The sequence below is a fragment of the Podarcis vaucheri genome, assembly GCF_965113315.1.
Source record: "Podarcis vaucheri genome assembly, chromosome: 1".
Classification (NCBI taxonomy): Eukaryota; Metazoa; Chordata; class Lepidosauria; order Squamata; family Lacertidae; genus Podarcis; species Podarcis vaucheri.
The window spans coordinates 80,446,469-80,472,584 of record NC_138759.1 but is presented as its reverse complement, the minus strand read 5'-3'; the positions used below and the strand labels follow the sequence as shown (position 1 = coordinate 80,472,584).

At 42.2% G+C, this 26,116-nt stretch overlaps 1 protein-coding gene and 1 long non-coding RNA gene across 6 annotated transcripts in view; one reads left to right on the top strand and one right to left on the bottom strand.

The window, feature by feature from the left end:
- The window catches only part of KMT5B (lysine methyltransferase 5B), a 33,917-nt gene extending 26,346 nt beyond the window's left edge, over window positions 1-7,571 (top strand). For all 5 annotated transcript variants that reach the window (XM_082192230.1, XM_082192229.1, XM_082192232.1 and 2 more), the window contains 2 exons: window positions 2,218-2,414; window positions 3,801-7,571. In XM_082192230.1, coding sequence (XP_082048356.1) covers window positions 2,218-2,414; window positions 3,801-5,272 — 1,669 coding nt within the window. In that variant the 3' untranslated portion in view covers window positions 5,273-7,571. The remainder of the gene's footprint in view (window positions 1-2,217; window positions 2,415-3,800) is intronic.
- Window positions 1-26,116, bottom strand: part of LOC309514987 — a 265,808-nt gene that overhangs the window by 121,755 nt on the left and 117,937 nt on the right. The window lies entirely within an intron of this gene.

The window sequence follows — 26,116 nt, the reverse complement described above, 5'->3', positions numbered from 1 at the left end:
CTTCTTGCAGTGATGGAACCGCCAGAAGGCCTTTGGAGCTGGACTTTAGTTGCAGAGGTAGTTTAAGATCCCTTGGTTCAGTTAAAGTAAAAAAAATACCAAAAAACCCACCACTGCTGCTTGAAAATTGTGATTCTGATGTCACAGTATTTTCACTATGATGATTTAGCTGTAGTTGCCTTTTCTTTATCTTCATCACTACCACACATTAAGAGAGGAAACTGCAATTTAGAAAAAAATATATGCCCCAGTGTCTTCCTCTACAATTTTTGCTCTGAGCTACGTAAACTGTTGTTTCTCTGGGGCCACTTCACATGTTGCAGGAAGCGCAGCTGTGTCTATCATACTATCTTTCGTGAAACGTGAGAGCTGTGTTTGACAATGTGCACATAGTACTGGAAAGCTTGGAAGCCTAACAACATTTGTATCCCGCTTGATTGTAGTAATTTAACAGTAAAGGACAGTAAACATGTGAACATCTACATGTCTGTCCAGGCTCGCTTGAGCAAAATGTTTTAAGTCGGCACTGAAAGGACTACTGGGCAATAGAGTGGTCAGTAAACCAGCAGCAACCCCAGTTGAGCTCTCTGGCCCAACACCAGGGCCCAGACGCTCTAAGTCCATTCCAAGATAAAGAGGTTTTCTGGTAAAGGAGTGTAGCCTGGTTCTGTACAGGGTACCCAAATGGACACAGCTTAGGCAGGTCAGACCCACCTAGCTCACTCAGCCAAGTCTTGATAATATTTGCCAAAACAGCCCCTTCATACACGATCAAGTAGTCAATGAACATGGTCTTACTATGGACTGACCTGGAGTTCAGTAACTGCCCCACCAGATCAGTGGGCTCAATGGATAAACTACCAGTAGCTTCTAGAGGAGTGGGAGGGCTAAAATGGGGGGCAGGGACCAAACATCTAGGCCTCTGCCACAGATGAACAGCCTTTCCACTCCAACTATACCTTTCCTTGCCCACCTTCGCTGATACTGGGACAGCATCTTCATAAAATTCTGCTACCTGCCTCCCCAGGCACATCCTAGCACCACCACTTGGTATCATTACATACAGCTGAGAGATTAGGGCCACAGATAATGAACAAAGGATTGGTAGTAGGCACATCCCACACTATCAGACAGAAGATAGTAATGCATGTATGTGCATGTGGTCAGTAAATCAAATTGTGGATCCTGGGTAAAAGGAAACTTCACAGAGAAACAGGCATTTCTGTATTTTGTAAAGTTGCTCATAGTAAAATAAAGGTGTGAACTTTCCTACTCAACATTATCATCCAGAGCTTGGAAATAAAGAAGATGGTATTAAAATTTGCTTGAATTATTCAGTATATGTTCAAGGTGTTTTTAAGAAGCCATATTGCTTTTTAAAAAATGAATATTCCTACTCAACGCCATCATCCAGAGTTCAGAAAATTCTGTTTCCCTTTATGGATTAGCTTCCCCAAGGATGTGCATACCTGTGCATACCTTCATGCACAAAGAGCAGAAACCTCTTTTTCATATGAAAAGTAATTTTGATTATATTCTCTGATGCTATGTCATTACTGTATTGTCCTCTATAAATACTTACTTCAAAATGGAAGCTTAAAAAAAGCCTGTTTTGGGAGGGGGAATGGAAATGTTTTTCTTTACCTCTGGCATGCAAATGTACACATCTCCTAGTGTCCACACTACATTCATTTATAGAAACACAAGTAAGATGAAAGAGTATTCTCCTATAATGTGGGGTGATATTGAGATCTAGGGAAAGGAGCTAACATGTAACGGCTCCTTTTATTTAATTTCATAGAAGAATCTTCAGGTACATAGGGTTTCCAGGTGATCTCATCTAGGTGTAACTAGATTGTTCATGCTAACATTGTTGCACTAGTTGCAGATTCACATCAAGAACAAGTATTGGTTCCAATTTCATATTTAGCAGGTGTTGGTAGGTATAGTGTATTCACTTGAGATTTATATGTTTAAAGAAAGGGGAAATAATTTCAGAAAAGTATGAAGAATCATTTCCTGTAATTTTTACTTCAAGTACCAGTAATTCCTTCAAAATTGTAATAGTGGAATGCTGACAATGTTGAAATGTTTGCATGAGCTCAGATTTGTCTGAGTATGTGGTATTGACATGGGATTCAGAATACTGTTTCATCAGATATCCTTTTTTATTATTGCTATACTGAAGTTATTTACATGTTCTATTCTCTTTTCTAGACGTGGAACTGGTGCTTTTAAATCAAGAGTGGGACTGCCTGCTCCTGCTCCTGTAATCAATAGCAAATATGGACTCAGAGAAACAGATAAACGTTTAAACAGGCTTAAAAAGTTGGGTGACAGCAGCAAAAATTCAGACAGCCAGTCTGTCAGCTCTAACACTGATGCAGATACCACTCAGGAAAAAGCTCATGCAAGTAAGCAAGGGGAGCTAACTTTTTGAAGGTCTTTTTTCTATGCTTGTTGTCCTATAAGAAGACACAATTTGGGCTTTTCATTAGAACTTTTTTCATTCAGAAGTCAAGGGTTGGGGGTAGATTCTGTTCAGAAGTATAACGTGCTGTTAGGCCTCTGAAAATTTATGTGAGTACTTAGAGCAGAGGGTTCCAGGATATATATAATCAATGCCTCAAAATGTAATAAAATGACTAACAGTTTGTACTAAAAGGGTTTTCCCTATCGTTATAATTATCAGTTATAAATAAACGTTAAAAATTACAGAGCAGTTTCTGACTTGGTGTTAAGTTAGCAAGTTGAGTAGGAAAAAAACCTTTATCTTTACAAATGTCAGCTATTTTGATAGTATTTCTAATTATACTCTTTGCCTGTCACATAAATAACCATTCAGTTTGCTTTCATTGTCTGGCAAAAAAATCATCATAATATGTGAATCATAGAGGGTCAGAAATTTAAATTTGTTCAGAGCCATGAAACTGTTGCTGTCATGATAAATCAGGGATAACCAATGTGGTGCTTCCTAGTTTTTCTTGGACCACAATTCCCATCAGGGTGGCCAGTGCTCTAGGATGGTAGGAGTTGTAGTCCAATAACATCTAATGGACATCATGTTTGCTAACCCTCTGCTAAATCACTGTTGACAACTGAGAAGCGGACAGAATCCTTGGAGCCTTAGACACAAGAAAGACATAAGGATAGCTTTTCCAGTATGAAATTACAGGCATCCTAACAATGAAACACGATGAGTGTAGATAAGCCCAGAAACTTGTTCTTTTTTTAAAAAAAATATCCATGAGCAGACATATCTTGTATTTTATCCACAGGCAGAACACAGACAATACGGAATCTCAAAGTAATTATAGTCCATTAAAAAGAAATCAGTGCATATTAAAACGGGAATTCCTATGGCTCTCTCTTTACAGTGCTTAAGGAGAACTGAACAGATTGCATGCAGTTAGTTTGTGATTACTGGTACAGTACTTTTTATAGTTAGGGTTATACCAATGTAAATTATTGGTGAATAACTTGGGTTAGGAGCCAAAATTAGAAATGTGGCTTAGAAATAGCAGACATATGTCTTATACTCTCCTGGATAGATTTGCTAGTGATTTTTAATTACTATTCATTAATATTTTAACCATATTTTTAAAGGTTTGCATAGGCAGTATTCAGTGACTTTCTGTGGACAGTTTTTGATTTAGCTAAACTTCAGCACTGTGTGCTGTATGTACATATAATAGAGCCCCTGTTTAGATTCAGAGGAAATGTTAATACTACATGCTAGCAATCAGGCATGAGAAATAACTTTGAAAGAAAACCTAACTTTATTCTGTTTACTCTTTCAGCTAACCGCAAATCTATTGGTGTAAAAAAGAGCAGTAAGAGTAGAACATTAACAAGGCAGTCTATTTCAAGAATTCCAGCTTCATCAAATTCTACCTCATCCAGACTAACTCATCTAAATAATTCCAGGGTACCAAAGAGATTGAAAAAGCCTGCAAAGCCTTTACTTTCAAAGATAAAATTACGAAACCAGTGCAAAAGGCCAGAGCAGAAACATGCATCTCGAAAACTCGAAATGGGAAACTTGGTTCTGAAAGAGCCTAAAATCGTCTTGTATAAAAACTTGCCCATTAAGAAAGAAAAAGACACAGAGGGACCAGCAAAAGTTGCCGTCTCTGGGGGCTGCTTAACGAGGCATGCAGCACGAGAATATAAACTAAATTCAGTGAAAGGTGCTCATGAACCTGGGGAGATATCACCCTGTACGTATATAACAAGGAGGTCGATGAGAACACGAATGAATCTGAAGGAGACCTCTGACTTAAAGCTTGAACCAAATATGCTGAATAGCTATAAAAACAATTTGACTGGCGTGAGAACCGATAGCTTGGAGGAGCAGTCTCTTGTGATGCACGAGAGTGAGCAGGCTCATGGGACATCACACAAGCGGGAGGGTAGGTGTCAGAAGAGTGACAGGGTTGTGGCCAAAAAGAAATCCCGACAAGGAAGACTGGTGAAGCCATCTTTGAAAACGGAGGAAACTGATCCTGCACACAACTTGTCTGGCAAGGACAAAGTGCCAGATTTGATCAGTTCCCATTCTGACCTAGGAGAGATGAACAAGGTCGTGGATTCAGCCATTGGCTATAAAGACTGCATCCCTTCCTCCGGTGGCTGCTCCATTGTGACTTCGGACACTTTCAAAGTAAAGGACCGTTTTAGAACTGCAAAAAGCAAAAAGAAAAGGCGAATCACAAGGTATGATGCACAACTAATCCTTGAAAACAGCTCTGGGATTCCCAAACTGACCCTTCGGAGGCGGCATGATAGCAACAGCAAGACAAACGACCAAGAAGATGATGGCATGAGTTCTTCAAAAATAAGCATCAAACTTAGTAAAGACCATGAAAAAGATAATAATCTATATGTAGCAAAGCTTAATAATGGGTTTAACTCAGGATCAAGTAGTAGTTCAACAAAATTAAAAATACAGCTAAAGCGAGAAGAAGAAAACAGGGGAACATATTCTGATGACCTCCATGAGAACGGGGTATGTTGTAGTGATACTCTTTCTCTGTTAGAGTCACGAATGGAAGTGGATGACTATAGTCAATATGAAGAAGAAACTGTAGATGATTCTTCATCTGCAGAGGAAGAGGAGGAGGAGGAGGATGAGTATGATGATGATTTTGAAGATGATTTTATTCCTCTGCCTCCAGCTAAGCGATTAAGGCTTATAGTCGGCAAGGATTCAATAGATATTGACATTTCTTCCAGGAGACGAGAAGATCAGTCTTTAAGGCTCAATGCATAAGCTTACAGGTCTTAAACTGAACAGGATGTCCATTTTTAAAAAAACAAAATTCCAATTAATTATTCCTCAACTGATGAACTTTCTGAAAATGTTAGTGGAAGCACTTCTTTATTGTTTATTCACTTATATCAACATAATATTGTAGAAAGTGTACAGCATACTGACTCCTTAAGTCATTTGTGCAGATTTTTATTGTACTTTTTAATAGCCTTCTTATGTGCAATTCTAAGTTAGAAAAATGCTCTATTGTAAAATAAAGGCTCAAGCAAAATTACAAAAATGCCATCAAATGTTTCCATGCAGGTTAATTAAATCACAATAATGTGGCTTCACAATTATTTTTAATCCGTGAGAGCATTATTTTGCTCTTACATCTGACTAAACAATCTTAAAAAAAATCATAGTAGCAGCCTATTTAAGGTTTTCTAGTATGTTAATATCACCAGCAATGAACTAAAGCTTTTCAGTTTATTTGCTAGATGTTTTCCCCCTTGGAGTTTGTCAGTTTTAACACTGTATGCTGTCCCCAGACGTACTGTTTGTGGCCTTTGTTATAGTAGCAAACCGTTGGTTTGAAGTCAAATTGATTTCTTTTAAAAAAAAGGTGTTGACAGTTTGCTGACTTTTAGTACATTATATGTACAAAGGTAGCAGTATGCAGAATACCAAGTTTGGATATGGTGTATTTATTTCTTGTTATGTAAATTAAAACACCTTGTATTTAACACTTTTTCGATACTTTTAGATAAAATTGTTCTTTGCAAGAATGATTGGTGCTTATTTTTTCAAGAACTTGCTGTGAAACAATGTGATTACAACAGGCAACATTTATCCAATGAACTGCAGCTATCCGAATTGGATCCTCATAGTTTTCTGTTGCACTTGTAAAATGCTACAAGGAATTTAAAGAAACCTATTCACTTTAACTTATGATAGTTTTATGAAATTTAAAAGAAAAAACCTAAGTCACAGCTTTTGTTCTGTGGTGATCTATAAAAATGTTTGTCTTTTGAGATCCAGTGTAAAGGACTGAAGAAATGTATATGTTGTAAATATTTGTGTGTTGTGAGAAATTTTGTCATAAAAATTGATAACTTACAGAAGGGTTTTTAAGTTTAGAAAAACATTCATGCCAATAAATAGGAAATTATAAACCTAGTTTTAAATCATTGATATTTTTTTTTAAGTTTTGTTTTAGCTCACATTTTGAGTTGTGTTTTTTTTAAGAAGTTCACTTTTTTAGAACTAGATTGAGAAATTAACTGGTGGAGAATTTAAGGATATAAGTTAACCATTTATTTGAAAGCACATCTCAAATGGTTTGAAAAGACAGTTGAAGAAGAATCAATCAGGGCTGCTCAGCTTTTACAATTCTGTGCACTGAAATTCACACAGAATCTTAGATACAGAATTTCTGAGAACATTGGCTTGCTTTCTACAAGTTTCTACTTCACACAATAATGGATATATGTTTACAGGCAGTTTTTACCAATCGACAGATCTATGTGCACTCAAAAATGCAAATTGAGCCCTCCATTGAAATGAATAGGGGAGCTCTTCTGAATGGGGAAATTGTGTTCTCGGGGTAAGCATCCCATAACAATAAGCAGTTGTTTAATTGGAGAAGGCTGTAATGTGTGGTAATCGGTGAGTCTGTGCACAGCTGTCTTCTCCTCATTGCTTTCAGTTATATTCCTTTTCCTGTACATTACTTATGCAAAAAAAAAAAAAAACCTACAAAAATTTGGCCACTTTCAGACCAAATTATTGATCTTGTATGCAATAAATACATTCACATATTTGGGTGGTGTATTACTTTTTTCTAGCCAAAAACAACAACCTGATTTCCTTGGAGCAGAAATTGTATTTTTGATTGAATTATTATGATACTTTGACATAATAGCTACAACAGTGCTGCTGCTACTTCTACTGCTGTCAGAGCAGCATGGGAAGTTCTGGACAAAGCAGAATATGCTCACACTTATATAGGGAAGATCCACAACATGGGCTTTCCCTCCATGTATTGGGGCTTCTCTTGTTACTGTAACAGCATTCCAAAGACCCAGCACTGCTATAGATTCCATACTGCCAAGTAACGCAAGGATCCAGTTTGTTTTGCTTGACAGCAGATGAAGATTACAAAAGCCGTTGATCGTGGCATGCTTTTGGAGGGATGGGTGGTTCCCAAAACTTGGATGGTCTGCCCAAGCCTGCAGAAATGTTGAAGCTGTACAATATATTATTATGAAGCACAATTGTACTGTCCAGAAGAGCTACACCCCAAGCCCCACCCCACCCCATGTCACAAACATCAAAGCAAATTTGAAAAAAGGACCCATCCTTGGCCAGTTTTGTGTCATCTCAAAGCACATGCCCTTAAACATCACTTAAATGAACTTGGGCAAAAAACCCAGTCATTGTACCAGGAGAATTAAGAAACAAGTGCTGTTGGACTGCCCACAATTATTCCTGAGCAGTTCTTTCATTTTATAACAGAGACTGCTTTTAATGATGCCAGAAGGGTTACATTTAATGGAAATCTTTCAAAAGTTTGGAATTTGCCTTGGAAACTGGAAGTTTTGTCATGTGAATTGGTGATAAAAGTTTGTATTGCTGAAATTTTATTTCAAGATGTTTACATTGAAATTTTATTTCAGTTCTAGTAAAAATAGGATTGCGGAACTGAATTGAGTGTTTGGCATTCCCCTCTTCCTCATAACTTATGTTGTCACGAACATATTCCAAATGCAATAAATATAATTGAATTATATATCTGTAATATTGATGACGGGTAAATATATTTAATATTGATGCTGTTAAAAGGATTTTCTTCAGCTTTTGCAGTAATCTATTGAGTATCAAATAACTAACGCTTGCTCCGAGCTATATCCAGTATATAAAATGGAACCATCAAAATGTATTCCGAGAGAATTAGTGTACATAGTGATCAATTTTTATTTGTGCCAATATGGATTTGAAATAAATGGGACCAAAAATTTGGAATTTTAAATTCATTAAATACTGAGCTGGCTCTGAACAAGTTTTTACCTGCTTTTAAAATGTTTAATTATCTTTGTGAACATTCAGATTTGCGTGTAAAATATGGAGATTGTGTTTGCCATGCACTGTGTAACTGAACACTTGGCGGCTCTTGTTTTCAGCATGAATTTGTGCAAAGTTGATTTTTGGGCAGATAGCCCAGTCAATTACAGCATTGGGAGCATCTTATCTGAATAGTCCGGCCGTGCAAAAAAACAGAAACTCTATTCACATTAGACTATTGTGATATGAGGCTGTGGCTGTGTTGTGTACCACAACAAAATTGGATCTAGTCAGACAGTTTGAATAATGGGAATTCAAGTGTCGTTTCCTCTAATTGATTCTCACCTGACACTTTAAATACTGAAGAACACAGCAGTCTAAAATAGGGGTGCAGAAGGAAATGCTGCTCCAGTTACTTTTTTTAAAAAATCCCGAGTTCAGAATTCATTTTACTTCATGATGAGAGTGGCCCAGTTCAGATGGAGCAAACTACTGCGGTTTGTTACTCCATGCAGGAATTGTGGGGTTGTGAATTCTCTTGTCCCCCTCCATGCAGGAAGTATTGAGATTTAAAGCTATTGTTGGTTAGGAACAGCACATGGTTTGTTGCAGCATCAAGCTCAGGAAATAATTGGTGGAGTGGGAGCCTTCATATCCTGAAGCTGTGCCCATCTCTAGAGCTGCTTATCAAGAGAAGCAGAGAATTGTAGAACTGGAAGGGACTACAAGGGTCATTTAGTCCAACCCCTTGCAATACAGGAACCTTTTGTCCGATGTGAGGCTCGAACCCACGACCCTGAGATTAAGAGTCTCATGCTCTACTAACTGAGCTTCTATGTGGGTTCCTAGTTTGATGTCCGGACTTACTAGCAAACTGTGCTTTGAACAAACAACCATTTGCTGTGTTTAGGTCCAGGAGCTCTTCTGGAAGCCTTTTTGGCTGAAGAATGGAGTTAAAATGCTTTATCGTCTTATTTTTGATAGTTTTGTCTCTTAATCTTCATCCAAGGGGCACAGTGCTGCGTTTTAGACTCAAAAAGCAACCTGTGAGGTATGTAAATCAAAAATCGACCAGGACCACTCTTTATCTGTTTAAAATTGTAATAGTGGGGAGTAGAGACAGAACAGTCCACTAGACCTTGGCTTTCCTATATCCAAGCCTGTTTCTGTTATATCTCCCACTGAGTTGTAAAGCAGATGAAACAAGGGAAATCCTTCAGTGGTAGTATTGCATAATTAGCGTGTGTGTTAAAATAAATATATCTGGTTTTCAACATTCTCTGCTAGCTCTTAGTGGGGTGCAGTTCTGCTGAGTCTAGGATAGTTTCCAAACTTTAAATGCCCAATGAACATTCTTATTTCTGGATTAAAATTGGAGGCACACATCGTGCTTAAGCTGAAATACAGTCAATGTGTGTTCTCTGAGCTCCCAGAACTGTGAACCCATCCTCCATGCAGCTGCTGGATAAAATGTAACTTTGATGTAGGCACACAGCTGTCTGCCCTCTCCTTTGTTCAGTTAACTGGATTTTGAGGGCAGGACCAGAAAATCTGAGAAACGCAGTTACTGCTGGGCTTTCCCTGTGACTGCTATATCTTCAGATGCACTGTCCATATATTAGCGGCGGGGTGGAGGGCTGCTGCCATGCAGGGATTCCCTTCTGCAGCTACAGAGCGGGGCTGTGTGTGTGTGTGTGTGTGTGTGTGTGTGTGTGTGTGTGTGACCTATCAGATGTTGCTGGATTACATCTCCCATCAATCCTGACCATTAGCTATGCTGGCTGTGGCTGATGGGAGTTGGAGCCTGCAAGCACATCATTTTAGACTTGCTCCTCTACCTTCCCACTAGCTGAAAGGAAGCAAATTCTGCTCCTTGTCTTTGTCAGTGTTCCCAAGGGCATCTCTTTATTTTCTCCCACTTCTGCAACGTAGCAGCACAATAATGGCAAAATCTATGAGTCTGTAATGTCAACGACTATTTTATTTATATAGGTTTAATATTATGTTCAAGGCAGTTTACATCCAAACTGACAAAATGTACCAAAATACAAAATCATAAAATAATGCAATAAATCATAAGGCTGTAGTATGTAAATGCCAAGGTATTAAATGGCAATCCCTTAAAGTTCAATTCAGCAAAATAGAACTACAAAAAACAAGCCCACTCATACAAACCAGTTCATAGTAACTTCGTTAATCTCAACAGTCAAATAGAGGGAAATGACCCCAAGTTAAAGGGTGGGGTGCACTGTGTCTCCCCAGGATCCATGGAATATAGAAACATTCCTACACTTTCCGTTTAACTAGCATGGAATAAAGGCCAGTTCTCCAAAATAAAGTATAGCTGGCGACCCTGCTGCTGGCTATTGTTTCTTTCTTGGCTGAACTTCTATAAACCTTTAGCTTCCTAAGCTTCAAAGTGCTAAATGGAACTTTGCTTTACTTTAGAACTTTACACCTTTTCCTTGGAGGTTCTCGAGATGTGACATGCTAAATCTCTTCTGCTACAAGAGATTTTTCCTCCAGCTGGTGCCATCTGAGGTCATCCAAAGAAGTTGACTAGTGATTAGTTTTGCCATTAAAAAAAAGAAATAACCATGTATGAAACAAAACACTGTGCCTTTCGTCACATTGGAGGGAGGTAAGAGGTTTAAGTGAACGGATGGTTGTCCACTATGTTTAACTGTGTTGAATTGACTGGAAAGAACTGGTGGCTGCATTCACAAAATCTGAACTGGCAGAGGTCAGTGAGGAACATTTAGCTACCTTAGCAAATGCCTGCTGCCTCACAGCCTTTGGTTTTTGTAGTGAACCGTATTTAGTGCTGTACTTGGCATGACCTTTGACTTCTATTCTTGCTATGCCCCACTGCATGGCTTGATGTTTTCACATTTTGAGACTTTTATTTTGCATAAATGTTCAGTAGAGGCAGAGCTGTGTGTGGAGTTTTTTATTCTGCACCCCACCCCCACCCCCCAACCACTGAGCCTCTTGGGCTTGCCAATCAGAAGGTTGGCGGTTCGAATCCCCGCGATGGGGTGAGCTCCTGTTGCTCTGTCCCAGCTTCTGCCAGCCTAGCAGTTCAAAAGCATACCAGTGCAAGTAGATAAATAGGTACCACTGTGGCGAGAAGGTAAATGCTGTTTCAGTGCGCTCTGGCACTCGTCTGTGGACAAACGCCGGCTCTCTCGGCCTGAAACAAGATGAGCACCACGCCCCATAGTCACCTTTGACTGGACTTAACCGTCCAGGGGTCCTTTACCTTTTCCTAGTACCTAATAACAAATATATTATGTCCACACATAGACATGGATGTGAATAGCTGCCTTTGGCGCATTGATGGCCTGAATGTTGCAAGAGCATCCTTGCCTATTGACTATTTTTTACAGGCTAGAGGAGATCATGTGGCTTATTGGTCCTTGCATAACATGCAGGATGAACACTCTCAAGCTACTTAAAAAATAATGTGTAGCATTTGCACAGCAGTTTGTTTTTTAGCATACTATAGTAATCCTAACATTTAGAGCAGGACATTATTCATTTTCAGGATTTATAAACTGCTCTACATTCAGACTAGGACAGACCATAACCAAAATACCGAGCATAAAAATGATATTTAAACCAATAAGAATTAAAAGCAGCAGAAACAAAATAGACTCCTTGGGAGAAACCGTGTTGGGCCTGGCTTTCACTTCAAAGAGAAGAGAATGCCAGAGACCAGACGCCCCAGTACTAAAAGGTTTGCTGCGGGGACATGTGGCATCATCAACAGATTGTCATTCCCAGATCTAAGTGACCAGGGTGGGATGCAGGGAGAGAGCAGGCTTCTTAGATGATACACCCCCATATAGAACGCGGGGAACTGTCTCTTAGAATGAGTCAGACAACTGGTCCAATATAATCTAGCTCAGTATTGTTTACCCTGGCAGGCAGGAGCTCTTTAAGGTTTCAGAAAGATGTATTTCCCAGTCCTACATGGAAGTGATGGGAACTGAACCTGAAACCTGTGTGTATTGCAGGCAGCATCTGAGGAAGGGTGAGAATGGTTAAAGCCATATATTGGGTCAGCTTCCTGGCTCATAGCTCACACTCTTAAGCCCAAATCGTACATCATTACCATTTTTTGATTGGCTGAGTTTATCCAAATATTCTATGTTCCATAAGAGGAACTAGGAATGTTTGCTATGGAAATCATATACTTTGTATATATGCAAAGGTCTGTAGCTATGAAATACACTTGGTACATGATATTAAATGGGAAATCAGTGACCAAATCCTCTTTAGGATTAAGTTTTATGTAAGAAAGTTAATAGACTAATATCAGTTTTTAATTGCAAACATGAATTGAACTGGAAAAGTAACTATAAGCCAATAAAGATAAACTGATTTCTGTAATACTTATTGTTATATGCCAGTCCAATCCCCACCGAGTGGTGCGTGAGACTTTGGGGGTCCCAGGTGCTTACCCAGGGAGAACGTAGCAAAGATGCTAAGTGAAAAACAAGAGAATGAATGTAATCCTAACACTGAAAAAATGGGAAAACAGATTGTTTGATTTAGTCACCCATTTAACAATCATATTAGAAGGGTGTGTGTTCGTGCAGAGAACAAAATCTTTGTTGAAAAATGGCTGACACCTTCCGACAGGGAACTTGGGTGATGAGAGCCAAAATTGCCACTAAAAACTAAACCCTTAAGATGCTATAAGAGTGAAGCAAAACTAAGTGCATATGAATCCATGATAACTTCAGTATTGTAAATGGGATTAAGGTTAACAGGGATTCATACACTTGGGTTTGTTTTAGACTGTGTTTATGCGGTACTTAAAGTTACAGCTGTGCAAGATACTTTGTTGTGTCCAAGCCAAAAGCAAAGGGTGGCTCTGCCCAACTTTCCTAGAAATGCCCAACCCATCTCGATATCAATGAATAAGGCCTATTTTCATTGTACCCGGCCTTGCGATGCACAAAGCAGAGATAGGTCACCTTTGGCCCTCCAGATGAACAGTGGCCAATCCTGGAGGGGAACTGGAGTCTAACAACGTTGGAGGACCGCAGCTTAGCTACCCCTGGTCATTGTGCAGCTATATGCACTCTAACTACACTGCATGTGCTCCCACCAGCAGAAGCATAGCATGGGGGGAGCCAGGGGTGCTGTGGCCCCGGGTGCAATTTTGAGAGGGGGCGCAAACAGGCACCCCCACAGCAGGCTCCTCCATTGGAGTCTGGCTCAGCACCAGAAGGAGCAGCACCTTGGCTGTGGCACTTGCGCCTGGTGCAGCTCCGCCCCCCGGGTCAAGCCTGATCCCGGTCTGATCTGGCAGCGGAGAGCAGGTATGTTGGTGGCAGTGCTGCCAGCCCCCCTCCTTGGCTGTAAGGGTGGCACCCTCTGACCCGGCGGCGGAGAGCATCCCACTTCGGCCACAGTGAGGTGTGCCCACGGCGCTGCCAGGTCAGGCGTGAACCAGTAGCGGAGAACAGAAGGAGAGTGGGCAGCAGCTTCCTTGCCTCTGAACTGTGGTGCATGGGAGGGCACCATCCGTGCCCCACCCCCTCGGGGGCGAATGTACCCAGGTATGCCGCTGCCCACCAGCATATGGCAATTACACTGTCACTTTATCCTGAACACCAGCTCCTGTGTGCTATTGCCTGCATCACCTCAGTTCATAGGTGTTTGCTTTTTCCTTTTTGTGTGTGTGTGTTTTTAAAAATACGTGTGGATTATTTTCTTTGCGTAGGGTGTGGAATGACAGGTTTCTACCTATACTTTAAAACAGACATTTACATAAAGTCCTTTTTCCTTATGAAATCAACCACACACATTGAATAGTAAGTTGCGCTAAATGTAAACATGAGACTGATATAAGCACCACAGCCACCCTACTCAGAATAAGCCTTGGTGTGGCTGGCCTATTTAGGAGAGGGAAGAAGAGTTTGGATTTGATATCCCGCTTTATCACTACCCGAAGGAGTCTCAAAGCGGCTAACATTCTCCTTTCCCTTCCTCCCCCACAACAAACACTTTGTGAGGTGAGTGGGGCTGAGAGACTTCAGAGAAGTGTGACTGGCCCAAGGTCACCCAGCAGCTGCATGCGGAGGAGCGGGGAATCGAACCCGGTTCACCAGATTACGAGACTATTGCTCTTAACCACTACACCACATCTTGTGTCTTAGCAAGAGGCGGGTCCGGCTCCTGGGATCTCTGCCTAAAAATCCCAGACAGCAAGATTGGCAAAGACCTCCCCAAAGAGCTTTGAGAGGTGCCACAAGAGAACAGATGGTGCGAGGCTGCACATGCCAAGGTTATAATGTGATAGCAAATGCTGGGATAAAGAAGAAGGAAGATCATAAGGAAACTCTTCGTGTTCTTGATCTAGATGCCTTACTTCCAGCATTTTATATAACTCGGGAGCAAAATGTCCCTCTGCATTATTCTGTGGTAACGCATTGCTATGATGCATTTATTTCCCAGCTCCTCCTCCTCCTCTCATGCAAATAGCTTTTCAAGGGAGCTTGTGGATGCTTTGATAACAGATATATACTGCGCTCCCACCAGAAGAAAACTCTGGGTTGAGTCAAAAGCTGATGGGCTGCAATATGCATCAAAACGCCGCGCCAGACAACTCATGACTTCGTACCTTTGGCAACACAGCTGTGTGGATTGGCCTGTCTGATTCCTTCGCTGTCCACCCCACCTTTGTAGTGCAAAAAAATGGCTTGCCTGAATTCACTGTGACATCAGGTGATTGACAGGTGGGTGGGGATCTACCCACCCTTGGAAGTGTTACAGTGGATCTAGCTCCCCAGGCCAGCTCTGATCCATGGTGACTTTATACCACTAGTTAGGTAGAAGAGCTGTTCAAACAAATGTATACACAGTAAAAGAAGCATGCATATCACACTTCAGAAGTGGCAATGTAGATTCCACAACCCCACACTCAGGGTTATCTTAGTGTGAATCTTCTCTTGTAAAATCTGCCTAAGAAACGGTTAAGAGTAAAGGCACTTGATATCCATTAGTCTTTCACCTAGTTCTCCAGCAGGTGGCGCTAACACTCCAAATCCTGGCTCTTTCTCCCAACATTGCCCATAATGACCTTAAAAGAAAAGAAAAAAAGTAGCTGTGCTTAACTTCCAAAAAGAGCCTGGCAGCATTCAAAACTGCCTGGTCAGTCCGCATTGAAATCCCTGCTCTTCATTCTTACATCTATGAAAGAGCCTGCCGTTGCTCAGTGGCGAAGGCACTCTGCCAGTTGGAAGGGCGGGTTCCTTTATTATTGCTGGAGATAATCTCATATTTGAAAATGCATTCCAAAGCTGAGCCTTTATAACCCTGCAACTAATTAAACTTTGAATCCAGAAGTCCTCTGAAAGAACAGCTGATCCAGTTGGTATTCTTCCTATTTTAACAGAGTATCTGTAGAATGAGGTACGATGCTAAAAGGGAAAAAGAGGTGATCTCAGTTGTAGAGTGACAGAATGAATCCTAACAATAAAAATAATTGCTATGTGGGGCATGGTGTCATCAATATGGCAATCACACACACAAACACACTTTCTCCTTTCCTTCAGCACTGATGTAAGAAATCACCCTACCACTGACTAACATAGAATCATAGAATCATAGAGTTGGAATAGACCACAAAGGCCATCGAGTCCAACCCCCTGCCAAGCAGGAAACAGCATCAGAGCACTCCTGACATATGGTTGTCAAGCCTCTGCTTAAAGACCTCCAAAGAAGGAGACTCCACCACACTCCTTGGCAGCAAATTCCACTGTCAAACAGCTCTTACTGTCAGGAAGTTCTTCCTAATGTTTAGGTGGAATCTTCTTTCTTGTAGTTTGGATCCATTGCTCCATGTCCACTTCTCTGGAGCAGCAGAAAACAACCTTTCTCCCTCCTCTATGTGACATCCTTTTATATATTTGAACATGGCTATCATATCACCCCTTAACCTCCTCTTCTCCAGGCTAAACATGCCCAGCTCCCTTAGCCGTTCCTCATAAGGCATCGTTTCCAGGCCTTTGACCATTTTGGTTGCCCTCCTCTGGACACCTTCCAGTTTGTCAGTGTCCTTCTTGAACTGTGGTGCCCAGAACTGGACACAGTACTCCAGGTGAGGTCTGACCAGAGCAGAATACAGTGGCACTATTACTTCCCTTGATCTAGATGCTATACTCCTATTGATGCAGCCCAGAATTGTGATAACATTCTGATAGTGTTATTCGTACCTTTTGAAACATAAAAAGAATGATAAAAGAATGGGGAAGGAGCTGATCCATTCTTCTTTTCTTTTTTACTAATATCATGCTGGGAGACTGTACTAATTGGGTGCTTGGGACACAGTTTGAACCTAGAGAATCTGGATTTGCTACACTCTTTGGATCTTATAGCGCAGAACTCTAGAGCTCCTCTGTGTGTGAGCCCAAAAGCAGAGTGGCAGTGGTGTACATGTCTTATTCAGGTCAGGGAAAGAACTGAAAAGCCCACATTCACCCTATCGGCTCTAGAGCAGGAAACACTGTGCAGGGACATATATGTGTGTGCCTGTCTGTGTCAGTGAGCATTTTCTTAACCTACCAGGTCACTGAGTTCTGATGACTCACAGTGTTGATTTTGGAGATTGATTGCTAGAGCTTCCCACTGACTGACCAGAGTAAACAGTTCACACTGCAGCCAAAGTTCACTGTAGCCAAGCTGAGTTGTCATGTTCCAGTTCTCATTGATAAAAAGGAGGGGGTGGAGGTGGAATATAGAGCTGGAGTCTTGCCAGATTGTTGATGTGTCCATTCAAAGGGCAGCATGGAGCCAGATGGCTGTATTGTTACACACCACTCCAATCTCCATGAATGTTGCAAGATTCCAGGGGTAGCAGACATACTTATCGGGGTCTGTGTTCCCTTTTGGGACAATGAGGCAGAACAGATATTGTGGTGTCTTTACAATATTTGATTTTATTTACATATACACAACCTGTGCCTAGATGGACTGCAGGGCATTCACATCCTACGAGGGTCTGTCTTCCCCCTTAAGGAAAGCACTGGATTCAAAAGGCAACCAAAAACCATCCTCTCTGTCTCTTGGTTCCAGCCTGTCATCCCCGGCTCACTTGAAGTTCTGCCCCTTCTTTGCCTTCTTGCTACTGACTCCAAGGACCCAACCACCCACAAAATTCCCCATGAAGAGACAGGGCACCCACAAATTTCAGCACCAGGGCCATGCACACTGCATGGCACCCGTGGCCCTGGGCACCCACAGTCGCGCGGTCATACTGGCACTCCTGTTCTGTATTTAATCAAACCTTGATGAATTCAAGCTTTTACTAAATCCAGGAATTATGGAATTTAGGGGAATTTGGCCCTCCACAAACCCACATTCATAACAGCATGCTCTCTTTTATGGCAAGCTGATCTTAAGACTCTGATCCTCCACAGCCCTGGAAGAACACTACAGAAACCACCTTGCAATGTCTGAGTGACACATCCATTAAACAAAACGTTGACTTGAACTTTGGGGTAGATATCTGCTGTCACAGCAATCAAATAATTTGGCTTGTATCTACAGCTTGATATGGAGCTTTGAAATACCGTAATACTGAATAATAATCCCGCTTGGAAGAATAGAGAATGTGATCTGGTTTGACATGTCTCTATTAGCTTCTGTTAATGTTGTGAAAACATCAGAGCCTTGTGGCACTCTAAAAGATTAAGGGAGAAATTGCATGTTGCACAGAAATAAATGTTCATTTCTACTTGCCTGATGGAATGACCTTTCCTCTCCTTCCCAGGGCGGGGCTCTCTGATCCCCCAGAGCTGCTTTGTCCTGGCTCCTGATAGTGGAACTACTTAATTGATCTAGCCCTTACTGATTACTTGTAGCACAAGCTTTCATGGATTAGAGTGCACTTTTTCAGATGCATGGAAGGTTGTACTCTGTTGGCAGGAATCTGTATCCATCTGCAAGAATGTGGAGGAGCACAGCTCTGGTCTTCTCCGTCCCTGCCCCCCCCCATAGCAGAATCAATGATGCCACATGGCAGAGCAGTCTTTGCTTGGGACACGCCAGATGATGTCTGGCCCAAGGTCACCTAATGGCTCATGCATGATCAAAGATGTGAATCGAAGTCTCGCCAGTCAAAGTCCAGCTCAGTATTGCACAACTGTCAACTGATCCCTGACTGTCATCTGGATGTTATGTTGTGCTCTGCTGCTTCTTTGGGTTAACACAGCTGACACGGCTATGGGCTCTCCATGAGGGTGGGGGGGGGGCTGGGGTGGTGTGCTCCTTCAAAATTTATCACGACAACTCTCCCTCTCCCTCTATGGGGCTGAATGGCAGTGCAAGCAAGGACAGCGTGTGACAGTTCTATAGAAAATGTAAGGTAAGGAAAGTGACCACAAGAGCAGTCATGCCCAGTTTGCTTTGTTGACCTACACCTGCAGTGGGAGAAGAACGCTTGGTCTTTTTTCAGCCCTAAACAAAAATGATCAAACTCTTTAATGATGGTACTGGTGTTCATTTATTTATATAATGTTGTCAAGAGTTCATCCTGTTTTAATGAAATGATGGAAATGATAGGGCTTGAAGCTACATTTCCTGAAGATGCTCAAAGCAGGTGTAGCTGGTGACACCGGCGTAAGACAATGCGAAAAGGCTGGTCATGGCTGGTGGGCATGGTAGGAAGACTGGATAAGGGCAGGGATTGACATTGTCTCTCTTTTGCTGATCCAATTTAGCCTCATCCTAATACACCCTTAAAAAAACAACAATACACATGTCCACATAAATACATATGGCTTTTCAATATAAATAATAATAAATAATAATAATAATAATAATAATAATAATAATAATATAGTAATTTATTATTTATACCCCACCCATCTGGCTGGGTTTCCCCAGCCACTCTGGACGGCTCCCAACAGAATATTAAAAACACAATAAAACATCAAATATTAGAAACTTCCCTAAACAGGGCTGCCTTCATAAGTCTTTTAGAAAGTCAGATAGTTGTTTATTTCCTTGACATCTGGTGGGAGGGCATTCCACAGGGCGGGTGCCACTACTGAGAAGGCTCTCTGCCTGGTTCCCTGTAACTTGGCTTCTTGCAGTGAGGGAACCGCTAGAAGGCCCTTGGAGATGGATCTCAGTGTCTGGGCTGAACAATGGGGTAGAGATGCTCCTTCAGGTATACAGGTCAGCACCAACACTTGGAATTGGGCTGAGAAACGTACTGGGAGCCAATGAAGGTCTTTCAGGACTGGTGTTATGTGGTCTCGGCAGCTGCTCCCAGTCACCAGTCCAGCTGCCACATTCTGGATTAGTTGTATAAAGCATTAAACAACCACCGGGATTTCTGATTCATTTTTAAAGCTGGTGCTGTATGATTGCCTGTCACTTACATTTACTTCTGGCGTCATCCAGTGGGATAAAGATATTCAGTACCAAACTCACCAACAGCAGAAGAGGTGTAATTGCCAGTTGACGCTGCTGCACTGAATTAGGTCCCCAATTCGCCCCAAATAATGGCATTGTTACTGTGACTCACCAACCTGACTTTATCCTTTAATGGCCCAGGAGGAGTAGGGGAATGTTTCCTTTATGGAAGGTGATGACTGGGAGAATTACAGAGATCATCTCTGGAATGTGAAAGGGCTTTGAGAAAATGACCTTCACTGCTGATGGGGGCAGGGAAGAAGCTGGTGGAAGCAGAAGCAGTTTGATAAACAGGGGGAAACAGAGATTGTGGGTGGGATGAGTTGCGAGCAAAAGGCTAGAAGGATCTTCAGGTGTAGGATGCCTGATATGAGATAGCGGTTCTTCTGTCTCGTAGGAGTGCACAGGCTGTTGCTGGTGGGAGAGAGATCCAGCTGCAAGCAAGGAAAAGAATGCTGAAGGTCATCCTTGAGAATATTTGTGGGAATGTGACCTCAGTGGCCCTGCTCTCTGGGTCTTGTGAGATTGTTGTAGCAGCCAATCAGAAGCGGTGTTGGGGCAAAACAAGCAACATTCTGGAGACAAGGTGTGTTCGCATTACCTGCTTCCAGCTATTTACCCCTTAGCTGTTCACATCAGCAGGGCTTCAATTATATTCTGACCAAGGGGCACTGACGGGGTGGGATGTCTTTACTCTAGGCACAGGTTCACACACCTTGGCTAGAGATAAATTAGGAATGCCTTAAGGACTGAACAATGCATCAAACAATAGTATGCTATAACAAAGTACAGGATACATATGAATTTTGGATAACGTTGAGTGAACACGGATTGAAAAACAGCACTGGAAATGAGGTTAGTGCACAGGAAACAGGAGCCCACCCCTTGCTACGCCTCTGTTTTGCCCATGGAAAATATAGAAAAGGGAGTCAACCTACCAAGTTACCCAGAGAATAGGAACTGTTCCTCCTCCTGCCTCTCCCCACAGATGAGACAGCACAGGTGCTTGAACTAGGTGTAGCCAATTTCTAGCGACAGTGCCGCTCCCTCATTTGCTAAGGCTGTCTTTGCCCCCCTTTCCAGGTTCTTGCCGAGGGCAGATCTAGACAGTGTTTCTTTAGGGATCAGCTGTGCTGCTGGAGTACAACCTGTTCCACACATCCCAGGGATATTAGCCCATGCTGGCTTCCATGGGAGTAGACAGGATTGGGGCGGGGCGGGCGCAGAACTGACGTGATGGGTCAGTTAAGTATTTCTATTGTTTTGCTGAAGACAGGAGTGCCTGGTGTGCTCTGGTCCATGGGGTCATGAAGAGTCGGACATGACTAAATGACTAAACAGCAACAAATTGTTTTGCTTGATGGGAGGGGGGACCTGCTACCCCCCCTCGCTATGCCCATGGATAATTGCTGGCCTAGAACTATCTACCCAGACAGGTTTCTACTCTTGGCAAACAGGCAAGAGTCTCCTGGAGGGAAAATGTTTGCTTTTTCCGAGGATTATTCATGTGCTTTCATCGGAGTGTCCACAAAAGTTGCTAGCAGCTGCCAAGCAGATATGCTCCAGGGGTAAAGGGAAGCATTTTGTATATTGGGGCCAGCCCTGGAAGAAATTACTTGGAACTAACTTCATGCAGGGCATTTTAATACACAAGGTTTTGAAAATTGGCAATACGGGAGAGAGGCATTTGAAGAGCGGAGGAGAATTTTGGCCAGTGTAGGTTTTACTTTACTAACGTATAGGATTTCTCGGTCCTAAACATACCTGCTCAGAAGTAACTCTTGCTGAGTTCGTATTACAAACTGAAGCACGAATCACTCTGAGGCTCATGTGTGAAAACAGTCTGGGCGGTTTTGCCTGCTCAAAAGGGAGAATGAAGGAAAGCAAAATCCAGGGCTGTGTGAGTATTCCATTATTTTGTCATGCAAGCATGAAATAAGTTGATATTAGGGCCTGGGTGCAGAGTCATGATAATCTAAACGTATTCATTTATTTTAAAGTCAACAGGTTTCCAACACATGGCTCTGAAGATAGACTTGAAAATGTATAAGCAATGCCCTGTGAAATCTCACACACTGGACTGAAGCCAAGTAAGATTTCCAGAAGCTGCTGTAAGAGAGAGGCAGGGCTCAGAATCACACCTTGCCCCACCCTATGGCTAATAGAAATGGAATAAATTCTATATAAAAAAGCACTTTTGTCCAAATCAGGGGTGGGGAATCTCCACCTGTGGGCCAAATTTGGCCTGGGAGGGATCCCAATTTAGCCCATGAGGCCGTTCCTCACAAGTTACACCCACTTGCCTCATACTTGACATTGTATATGATGTAAGGTATGGGGCAGATACTAACATGGCTACAAAGGTACCATCAGGAGCTAAGGTGAGCCCTTTTACTGAAGCAAGAACCCCTCCAGCAGCATGAAGCAGTGTGCATTGAAACTGCTGCTAAAACTGAAGGCCCACACCTCATTTTAGCAGCAGATTCAATGCAAACCACCTTGTGTCACTGGACCAAGGCATGCTTTCCCCTTCAACTGAAGGACCCCAGAAGAGGTTTCCCACCACAGTCTAAATGTGTCAGAATTTGGATTTGTTCAACTTTTCTTCCTTGATGTAATTCACATCCTGACCTTCAACCAAAGCTTCCCAGGGTAGCTGACAGTGATTAAAATTAAAAGTCAGCTATACAAATATAATGAAACCAATAATATAAATGGAACAGAAATTTAGAATAAAATAAGTCAACAGGAAATCCAGTAGCAGCTTAGGTCTTGCATCAACTATAGACATGGAGAGAAAAAATGTACAAAAACTAGTGCAAAAAAACAACTGTAATCTCCATGGGGAAGAAGTTCCACATCCAGGCTGCCACAGTAGCAAGTGTATTGGTGGTCCTAAGTAAATGCCATCCCCACAAGCCCCATTGCTCAGAACCACATGGCACAGAAGAGGTGGCTAGCTCTGCCAGAAGATGCCATGGCTAAGAGTGTAAGCAGATGCATACCCATATTCTTATTTAAATTGCCAGCAGGTGTGTTTTACAATGCTAGGTGTATGTTAGCCTGGTCTGGCCTTCAGTGTCTTGTCTGACTGTAGCAGCAGCAGAAGCAACTCTGCTTCACCATCTATCTGTTTCCCTGGTCTCAACCAAATTGGTTTATATATTTAGCATCTCCCTGTTTTGTAAGTTTTCTTGGCATGCATTTCTTGGCAGGTAATGATTGTCAATGGAAGGACACCAAAGGGAGATAGAGGAAGAGGAAAGCAAGGACATCTGGAGTGGGAAAGTGTCAAAGGCAACAGCAGCAGAAGGAGTGTGATGAAGTCAGAAGGAGGTAAAACAGGAGGAGGCAGATAAGCAACTGATCTCCGGATGGGAAGACCTTGGAGAGGGAAGACTAAACATGAAGGAAGGACCCAACACTCTGGAGATGCAGGCAGCTGCTTTGCCACAAAATAAGGGGCAAAAACTTTCACTGATTTTGGCACATAAAATCCCCAGCCAGGTGGCATGTTTGCTCTTATTCAAGCTGTTTTAGGAATAACGAATAGGTTTTCAGTTGCATCATCATGTTAAGACTAGAAGTATGGTATGATCTTAAGCAAATGTATTTACTCCTATGTATTTGATGATACATTATAATGCAACTATAACCATAATGTTAGCCTTTGGCTACTGTTATTAGGAAGAAACTGGTATCTCTTCTGCAACATTTCTAAGACTTTGTTGTGTCTATATCCATGCTTCAAAACTAGATTAATTAATTCAGGGAGGTCTAATTTTCTGCCTTGGTCAAAGCATTTCCTAATCTGAGTATCTGGTGTGGAAGATGCAAGGTCAAATTCTTCCCACTGCCTTGTCTTTATACATGCAGGTTTATTTTGCCCAGTCTTAGCTCGCATCCAGTTTATTAATGGGAACAATTCTTATATCAAAAGTTTAACATCAGACACGGCCTTCAGCAGTTGTGGGGAGGGAGGATTTATTATGCTTCACAACTCCTGAACCCTCCCCATGGTTGGGAGATGCAGTATTCTTTATTTATTTTGCATACCTTTGGCAAAATAAGTCAAGGGAAGCTGGGGGGTCACCAACATGGCGCCCTCCACAATCTGTGGGCTACAACTCCCATTAGCCTCAACCAACATGGCCAGTGGTTGGGGATGGTGGGAGTTGTGGTCCACTGTGGTGGAGTTGTGATTTGCAAGGCAAGGCCCTGCACTTGCGAGTGCACTGCATTGGCATAATGCACCTGCACTGCTCCATCTGCAAACAACATGCAAACACCTTGGGCCAGGGCTTGGATGTAACTGCAGGTGGAACCAATGCACACCGTCCCCCCCACCCTTTTCAAAAAAAACCCTTCCAAGGGCAGGCAAAGCAGAGGAAGTAGAACAGTGTTGGCACTTCCCCCACCCACAACACCCTCCAAAAACCCAAGAGGTGGCAACTATCCTACCACTCCTCTCCATCTTTGGATGCTCAGTCAAATCCTCTGCTGCAAAAAGGAGGTGAGGCATTGACATTATGGCCAAATGGTGATGGAAGTAGGCAAGCTTTTCCAGCTCCATGCTGCAGAGCCAGAAGAAGCATTGTGCCAGCTTGCATCAGGTTGGCAACCCCCAGGTTAGATGGCCGCCTGTATATTAAGCTTCATAACTTTCATTCCAAAAGGGCTTAATACTTTTTTTAAAAATGCAAACTGAGTCCTTGCTGGCATAGGCCCTGGTGCAGTTAGTCTTTTAGTACCATTATGAATCCAGCCCTGCTGGACTCCAGAAACTGCTATTGCCTAGTGTCCAGTCCAAACAACTTAGTTATCAATCAGAATTCTGACTTCGCTCACTGGTTAAAAACACTGATGGGCAGCAGCAGCCAAGCTGGCTCGTGTAACAGAAACTGGTTAGAATGGTACCTACACAATGTGTTTCATAACATTGCAGATGACACCAAACTGGGAGGGGTAGCCAATGCTGCAGAAGACAGAATCAGGATTCAAGATGACCTTAACAGATTGCAAAACTGGGCCAAAACTAACAAAATGAATTTCAGTAGGGACAAATGAAAGGTTCCGCACTTAGGCAGGAAGAACCAGCTGCACAAATATAAGGTGAGGGACATCTGGCTTGCCAGTAGTACATGTGAAAAGGATCTAGCAGACCACAAGCTTAACATGACGCAGCAGCAAAAAAGGCTAACGCTGTGCTAGGCTGCATCAACAGAAGTATAGTGTCCAGATCAAGGGAAGTAATAGTTCTGCTTTATTCTGCCATGGTTAGGCCACACCTGGAACACTGTGTCCAGTTCTGGGCACCACAATTTAAGAAGGACATATTGACAATCTGGAATGTGTGCAGAGGAAGGTGACCAATATGACAAAGGGTTCTGGTAACCAAGCCTTATGAGGAACAGTTGAGGGACTTGGGTATGTTCAGCCTGGTAAAGAGGAGACTAAGATGATATCTTCAAATATCTAAAGGGCTATCATGTGGAGGATGGAGCAAGCTTGTCTTCTCCTGCTTCGGGGGCTGAACAAATGGATTCAAGTTACAAGAAAGGAGATTCCAACTAAACATCTGTCATGTTTGATGATGTTGAGATTCCTGCATTGCAGGGGGTTGGACTAGATGATCTTGGAATCCCTTCCAACTCTACAATTCTATTCTTCTTCTCAGAAGGGCTACTTTTTCTTTTTAAAGAAAGCTCAAAGTCGGGGGCTGTTTGCGGGAGCCAATGAAGACCTTCATGGCTGCTGGGCTGGCAAAACCTGCCCTAATGGGCTGGCTTCCGCTGACCTTAACTGAAGAACAAGAGAAATGAAGAGCAAAACAATGCAGCAAGCTAGAATTCAGCCATGGCACTTTGTTGCTTGTGTCCCGTTTCAAAAGTATCCTCTCAGTTCACAATCTATTATAACAATGAAGGGGGATGGAGGCAGCTTCAGTACCCTGATTCTGTACACACCTATAAATCTGCCACTGGTAGTACAACAAAATATGTACTGCACCATGTTGGCTGCCCTTGATGTAGACCATTTGTAAATTAATTCAGGTTTCAAAACTTTGCTTTTCTCAGTGTAGAATCTGGACAGTTATTTTAAGCACAGAGTGGACGTGCTTCCTGTAAGGTTTTCAGTGCTGTAGACGCTATTGGTCATCAGCTGGGGGTCATCATAACCCACGGCAAGTGGGGTGCAATCTGATTCAAGGTGAGGCAGCTATTTGTAGGCACTTCCACTTCAGTCTGTTGAGCAAGTCCTGACTACGGCATTGCAGAAGAAGGGAAGCATCAGAAAGTTGGAGAGATGGGAAAGTAGAAGAAAGTGAGGGTGCAGGAGGTTACAAAATAGAGCCCCTATTGAAGG